Raw genomic sequence first — 8,154 nt, 5'->3', positions numbered from 1 at the left:
TCGCAAATGAATTGCACATTTTGTATCTGTTCTAAACCTTAGAGGACTATTTTCAAGTTTTCAATACTCTTATCAACATATGAGTGGACAAATATGCTTTATACAAATGTTTCTTTATTATCATTGGAAAAATTACAAATATTCTCCTGAATATTCTCAACACAACAACCTGGAATCTCTCTCTCTCTCTCTCTCTCTCCCTCTCTCTCCCTCTCTCTCCCTCTCTCTCCCTCCCTCTCCCTCCCAACCCTGTCTACTTCTCTGCACTGAGCCAGTTGCTCAAACAGACAAGCCTGTTTACAGTTGTCGGCGAAATGCCGCTCCTCTGTCTTCATAACAGTCAAAGCATGAGACTGAAGTTCCCACTGTGGGTCAAAAGAATGCGCTGTGATGTGCAGTCGACACGTTGGATGCGATCCGAATTATCTCACACAGCCCCTCGTACTCCACAATGTTAATTGTCCTGCAAGCTGTAGCCACCCATTTAGCTATCGCTGTTGAAAGCTTGCTGCTCGTAGACGCCGTGTCCAGGCGTCTCCCCGGAAAACTTTCAAGCGTGGTCTGCCGCAAGCAAGCGACTGTCAGCATCAGCTGTGTGCTTGGCTTGCTGTTTAAAACACCTTTTTTGTATCCATATCTCTCCCTACAATCTCCCACCATCCAACTAACAACAACAACAACAACGTCAAGCCTTTGGGCTCTGAAAGAGGTGGGCCGAGGACAAATACACATGCGTTAATCGCACGTTAAAATAATTAGTGGCATTAAAAAAAATTGCGTTGACACGTTAACTTGACAACCCTCATTTTAAAGCCTCTAATGGTCTTGGGCCTAGCAATTTATCGGCTTTGCTTTTAACCTATGAGCCCTCTAGAACCCTCAGGTGAGGCGTCTTTTTATTATAACAGTCGAGGGCAGACTTTTATCATTTAGCTTTCAACTGATTTGTAATTGATTCTTATTTTATTGTAAATGTATTCTTATTTTACTGTAATTGTAATTTTTGTACATGTGTATATACTGTATATGAGCTGGTATTAAGTGTTCTTTTTAATCACAAAACTATGTGTTACTCGTGTTGTTAACCGGAAAGACGAGAAATTATTGTTTTTATTTTTAAATGATCTATGTGTTTAGGTTTTGAAGAAACTTTGAGTTACCTTTGTGTTTGAAAATGCTTTATAAATAAAGTTTTATTTTATTTTATTTGATATAGGGACTGACATGGCCCATGAGAGCAGGTCACTAGAGGTCAAAGTGTATGCCAATCGAGGTTAGCTGTTTTTTTGGGGCAAGCTCCAAAGACTTGTATTCGCATTACTGGAAAGAAGAGGAAAAGAGCCCCTAAGAACATAACAGAGGATCAGGAGGTTCATTGGAAGGCCACCTGGAGAAAAGGTATGCTCTGATCCTCCATGGCTGGGTCGCCTGGGCAAGTTTTGTCAGATGTTGACAGACTCCAAACACCCAATGACCCCAGATTTCATCACTGAACATGTATTCAGGAGTATTAAAAAGATGTCTTTTAGCAATCGAGTGAGAAATCTATAGAAATAAAGCCCTTGCCATGTTTTCATTTCCCTCCTAGTTCCAGAAGAAGCTCTGTCCTGAAAGTGCCGTCTGAAGGAAAGGTCAGAAAATTCTTCTGCATGCATCCCCTGGGGACCATGAATATTGCCAGTTAGAACTTAGACCCCAAAATGGTCACTGCAGTCATGTTGCAACAAAAATATGTTTAACTAAACTCCATTCAACCTGTTGAAGAACCCTAACTGATCTCTAAAGACTTAATAGAGCACCACACCATCATTATCAACAGCAGCACAGCCACAGGTCGACTGAGGTTAAGCACTCGGTGCTGATGGACTGTGACTCGGAGCCTTGCTTCAGCCTGGCACGTCCCCCCCCCCCATCACACTGGCCCTGTCAGAGGGTTCAATGGTGCGCCGGCTCCCTGTCAGTCTCAAAGCTCCGGGCTTCCTAAAGACCGGCTATTGTATCGACCCCCCCGAAATAAACAAAGTCTCTTCTCATCTGACCGCCACACCACAGAGAGGCTTTCTGCTGCACAAGAGAGGTGCAGCACAGTGAGGACAATGGACAAAAAGACAGAAGGGAAAACGATCCAATGAGACACAAGCTCAGATACTGGTATACAGTGAAGGTAGGGGGGGAACAGGATCTGTGACAGGACATTTTTAATCCCAGAATACTCAGGAAAAGTGACAACGTTCCCTAAAATTCAAAAGTTACTGAGAAAAGGTATAAGCAGTATTCCGGTTCAGTGCAGAAAAATAGTTGGCAATGTTCCTTTACTCGAGTATTCATCTTCTGTGCAGCCTTTTAAATAATTTGGAGATGCTTATGTGCTCAGATCCACTTTCTCTAAATCCCTTTGGAACTGCAAGTGTTTGTGATTGTTGCACATTAATGAATTACAGCTGCATCTTTCAGTCATCCTCACGCGCGTCACCGAAAAGATTGCTTCTATTTAAATATAATATAACTGATCTACACAACCTGAGTAATGGCTCACATATCGCTCATGTTTGTGTGTGACTCTACGATGACTGTGTGTTACACACAAGTGGCTCAAAAGAGACAGGGGTTGGTGACACAGCAATTTTCATATTACAGTTAGCACGTCCAGATTAAAACGTCTTCTTCATTCTTTGTTCAAGAAGTTTTTTACTGGAACTGAATTATCTGTAAAAGTTTTTTTCTGTCCAAATTCAAAAGCACTGTTAAAGGTGGGGTAGGTAAGTTTGAGAAACCGGCTCGAGATACACTTTTTGTTATATTCCATGGAATGCTCTTAACATCCCGAGAGCAATGAATATCTTAAGTGCTTTGACAAAAAATACATTAAAAAATGTCATCTGTGGAAGCCGTAGTACTGTAAAAAGCAAGACCAATCATCTGAGCCCGCCCGGCTAAAGTAACTGGATGGCCTACAGCCTTCCATCTCTGCACTAACTTATCTCGTGCCCTCATTGGTCATGTGCACGTTCGTGCGTGTTGGAGGAGGGGCTCTGTAAGGAAGTGGCAGATTTTTTCCGGCTGTGTATTTTTTTATTCTAGCGCACTCCAGCTGGTTTCTCCAAAATGACCTACCCCACCTTTAACTGTTTGACTATTCAACTTAAACTTTGGCTTTGTTGTCCCCAAGGTGAAATCTCCAGCCAGTTCAAACATAGAATGCTGAAGGCGTAGGCACGGACCACGTTACAGTAAACAAGATAAATTAGGTAAATCCGGTAATCCGTTAATGACAACAATAAGAAAGCTATCACCAAATACCTAATTAATCAGCAGTTATATTAAAGTTATAGTTAACAGTTTGGTGGTCCGAGAGATAATAATGATTATTCCCCCCTGGGATGCATTATTTAGATTGTATTTAAGTTTTTTTTTTTAAAGCAATATTGACATGCAAATACATCCATTACTTGAGGGTAAATAAAAAAACAAAGGGATCACTTGATTGATCTTCGATTGAGTTAAATTGCATTGTATGTCGCACAAATAATACAAGACAGCGCGATCTGATTGGTTACGTACAACCACTAAATCTGGCTAAACTGACACAGGGAACATATTACAATCTCCAACCCCCAATTTATAACACAGGTTTTCTGATATATATATATAAACAACTATGAGATAAACATTTAACTTCTGCTGTATAATCAGTTAATGCATGAATGAAGTGCTCATTTAATGACATCCTTACCCCGAGCTGGTGATCGGCTTTTGTTGGCAACCATCCTGTTCTTCAGTCGATTCATGAAGACTTTGCAGCGGAAGATCACCAGATTCATGGTGCAAGCTTCTGCAAGATCAAGGTGAACATATTACAACTGGTCACATGAACTTCATCTCTCGCAAACCTTTACACTGACAAACTCCAACGTTGGCAATGTACTTTTTGTATTGATTAGTTGGGTAAATAACCAACAGATACATTAAAAACAATTGTTAGTTTAGAACTTATTTTGTATTTGTCCATTTATACACTGAAAAAACTGAAATGTTGACTTTAATTGAATGTTGTATGTCAACAGATTTCACATAACTGTATTAGGTTAGTTGAAAGCAATAAAATCAAGCTGAACCAACCTAACACAGTTATGTGAAACTGTTGACATAATACATTTAATTAAAATCAACGTTTCAGTTTTTTCAGTGCATGAACTACATGTAATGCAAACCTCTACGCTGAAAAAAATGAAACGTTGACTTTAATTTAATGTATTATGTCACCAGATTTCACACATCTATATTAGGTTGGTTCAACTTGATATTATTGCTTTCAATGAACCTAATACAGGCTTTCAGAGGTTTTATCAGTGTACATTTATATATTTTTCAGTCTACCTGCTGTGAGTTTGGGTTGGCAGTTGATGAACTCTGTCTGTCTGGAAGGAACGTAGCTCTTCCTCCTGGACTGCAGGGTTCTGGGTGCAGGGACAGGTGAGGCGACGCTGGGCACCTCGAGGGGGGCGCTATGACTCCTCTGGCGGACCACTTTTCCCAGACTTCCTACTTTTCCTTCCCAGTAGGTCTTGCAGGCATGGTACAGGATCTGGACGAAGAGACACTTCTCTGCTGAGGAGCTGGCCACCCATTGGTCCACAGCCCCGTCAAACACAAGGTCAAACTCCGGGCAGTCCTGGGGGAGCAGGAGACAGGCCGGAGAACGCATTTAGGAGACATTAATCATATATATCCTACTGCTGTTAATAGCAGAATGTTGGATAGGGCTGACCTTGTTGGGGTTGATGCCGTTGACCTGGCGGAGCTTCTCCACCGTCCACTGGGTCCTCTTTGTGAAGGTGGAGGAGCCACCAAACTGCTTCACCTTTGTAATGAGGAGCTGATGTGGCCTTGTGTTGGTCACTAGGTAAACAGATCATATGCAAAATATGCTTTAATATCAATAGTTTTAAATAAACAACCAGTTTGAATTTTAGCTGCAGAAGACACTGAAAATAACCTTACATAACGTCTTAACCTTGACTCATTTATAATTATTGGGTTGGGAATAAATGCTGAATCCAAGCAGCAGAACATATATGAACATAAGAAATGTAGCAACCCTAGAATACTAAAAGCCTCACATAAGCCTGCAGAAATTCAGTAATGTCAACACATTGGAATCTTTTAGGACCTTCAACTAGTTCAGGGTTCTTACCACTGATATAAAAATCACAAAATGCAGGCACTAGTTGGTGCTGGCAGGGAACTATTGAAAAATCATATGTACTATTACAAAATATTCTGTAATCTATCATTTCTCTACTTCTCCTAAAGGCTTCGATTTCTACCGTTGTACCGTTTGATAATCGTTCTTGAGAACAATTACAACTAACTCTTGTTTTACCTATTCCCATCGTTGATATTGTTACTTACATTTTTAGTGTTATTTGTATTATATTTATTACCCTTGTGTGAACTCTTATCTGTCCTATCCTGTGTGTTACTCTTGTTGCTTAAAACATCTTTATCTTCCATTTCCACTGACAGTTGTACCCCTGCTCTCTTCCGGCTCTTTACCCTCCTAAACAATGGCTCTGCTGTGACCTGTGACGCACCGCTCAACAATTAATCTGCTCAGAGCCAAAAACAACAGTGTTTAGCTTTCACAAAAACAGGCTAAGTTTGCAAAAGTAAGGCTATAAGAAACAACTGCAGTGTAAATGTGGATGCAGGTTGAATCCACAAACTTACTAAAGTTGCTAAGGTGGTAACACGAATGAAGGATGGTTTGTGGTCTGTTTTTATCACCTACTGCTAACAAACTATCCATGAGTTTTGAACATGAGAATGGCCCAAAGTTTTCAACAGTGGGGTCCCTTTGTGGCATGTTATATGAATTCCTGTCCCTTGATCCTTTGTCTTTATCCAAAAGTAGTAGTAGGCTATACAAGTTATCAATATGAGTTCTGTTGTGATCTAGAAGGCCTTGGGCAGCAATAGGACCTCCAAAACAACAACAGACTGGTGATAGTATTAAGTATTGCAAAAAAAGAAGCAGGTAGTATTACAAATATGAAATTGTAAAATAGTATGCATTGCACATAAATGAAATTTAGCCTCTTGGATGACTCCGTAATGTCCATTAATGTGCACTGTCCCTAATAAATAAACACACACAAATATAAATAGATAAATAAATAAGAATTGTGTTATTGCACCTCAGTGTTACAGTCTTGGTGACGTGGTGACTGTAAAGTGATCAATAATGCACAGACTATGAATGTTAAGATAGTTTCCATTAAATGAAGAATGTCTTGAGTCAGATTGAACCTGAAACACAGATGAACGTGTTGTAGTCCCCTCCGGCTCCAGTGGGCAGGAAGGACATCCTCTTCCTCTTCCTCCTCGACACCTCCACCGCAACCAACATCCGCTCATCCCGAGGGATGAAGAGCTCTTTGTTGATGGCAGACTGAACGCTCATTGTAGTCCTGAGACCTGCACAGGGATGGGTGTGACTGTGCTACAGTACGGAGTGTGTGTACGAGCAAAACACTGCAAGACGCTCCAAAATAAGAGCTGTTTTCTTTTGAAAAAGCTCTGAGAAGAAATCGCCCGATCAGAGGAACCTGACCTCCTGATCAGAGCCTTTACAATAAAGAAAGAAGTAATGAATGTTTCTTTAAGGACAGGACATTATGTCAAGCTAATATTGACTATAATACAACAGCATACAGCACAACAAATGTGTGTGTTATTTTTACAAAGGTTTACTTTGATTCTTCAAAAGCTATTTTTCTATTAATATCTTTTATGTGGCCGAACACAACATGAAATGGAAGACAATAAGCTTTAACAAGGAGTGAGATGGTATGAATAATACATTTGTCAATAAATATGTCATGGGTGTGTTTTTGGTTCTTCAATGTATTATCTGAAATGTTGAAGGGATACGATTGACACTGTTTGTGTCTTTGTTCTATTATGATTATTATTAATAATGTAATTTTTTGGATGAAATGGTTCTGTCATCTAATCAACCTAACTCATGTTGTACTCATACTCATACGTACATGCAAGAGGCATGTACGTATAAATAAGAATAATAAAGTAGTGTTTGAAAAAAAGTATGTGTCAGTGTAGACAACATCACTTACAATACAATAGATTAAATAAATGCATTTCGTCCAGTGCTGAAATTATTTTTTTATTGTTTCTTTTTGTAAAGGGACGAAAAATAACAAGTTTATTCTCAAGCAAAAAGAACAGCAATTATTTCGCTACAGCCTTACTCTGTTTCTTTAACAGTAAGCTGAATGACTTTGTGATTTTGATCAGAGAAAACAAGAAAATAAATCCTCTGGGGCAGTGTGCAGTGACCTCCAACCACCGTGCAGAGGAGAGATAAAGGTCCAAATAGTGGATTTTAAAGTTTAAAATAAGTCTAACAAATAATTAGTTGACTGTTGATGTCATTTTATTCCTGTTTAAGTAGTTTGCTGCATCAGTCCACACATGATGGATCCTAAGAGCCAGAGGAGCTCTCTGTATAAATGGTTACTCATCATATCACAAAAACATCAGTGGCAATCTACTCACTGAAAAAACTGAAACATTGACTTGAATTAAATGTATTATGTCAACATATTTCACATAACTGTATAAGGTTAGTTGAAAGCAATAATATTAACTTGAACTTTGTAATATTATTGCTTTTAACTAATACAGTTATGTGAAATCTGTTGAGATAATAATTAATTCAAGTCCACATTTCAGGGTATTGTATTGATTAGTTGGGTAAATAACCAACCGATAAATCCAAAACAATTCTTAGTTTACCACTTCTTTTGAATTCATCCATATATATACAGTATACTATGTATTCTTGGTTCTACAGGTGGAGAGAGATTTGTCCTACCTGTTGCTGTCCGGCTCTTCTGACTCCTGTATCTCTGGGACAGACTGTCCTGTTAGTTTAGATAAGAGTTAGTAGCCTGTTCAATTAGTGAAATATTTCCCAGGATTCTGTCACGAACGTATCACTGCACACCAAGCGGCGTGCCTTGCTGTAAAGGCGAAAATCATCCTCAGTCCATCCCATTTCAAGAGGTTGACGTGCACGTGGTTAAAGGCTGGAAGACAGAGAACAGAAGGCGGCTGTCTCTAAAACTGAGG

At 39.5% G+C, this 8,154-nt stretch overlaps 1 protein-coding gene across 1 annotated transcript; it reads right to left on the bottom strand.

Moving 5' to 3' along the window:
- Nucleotides 1-3,713: 3,713 nt before the first annotated feature.
- Nucleotides 3,714-8,067, bottom strand: LOC104946010 (syntaxin-binding protein 6-like). Its single transcript, XM_010771749.1, has 5 exons — nt 7,898-8,067; nt 6,310-6,477; nt 4,769-4,899; nt 4,378-4,672; nt 3,714-3,832 (listed from the first exon to the last, which is right to left on the bottom strand). Exons 2-5 carry the CDS (start codon nt 6,461-6,463, stop codon nt 3,714-3,716), a joined length of 699 nt encoding a protein of 232 aa, XP_010770051.1. The 5' UTR covers nt 6,464-6,477; nt 7,898-8,067.
- Between the last annotated feature and the right edge of the window lie 87 nt (nt 8,068-8,154).

Source organism: Notothenia coriiceps, unplaced genomic scaffold (assembly GCF_000735185.1).
Source record: "Notothenia coriiceps isolate Sejong01 unplaced genomic scaffold, NC01 NC01_scaffold00010483, whole genome shotgun sequence".
NCBI classification, from domain to species: domain Eukaryota; kingdom Metazoa; phylum Chordata; class Actinopteri; order Perciformes; family Nototheniidae; genus Notothenia; species Notothenia coriiceps.
This window is presented reverse-complemented; position numbering and strand designations above follow the sequence as displayed.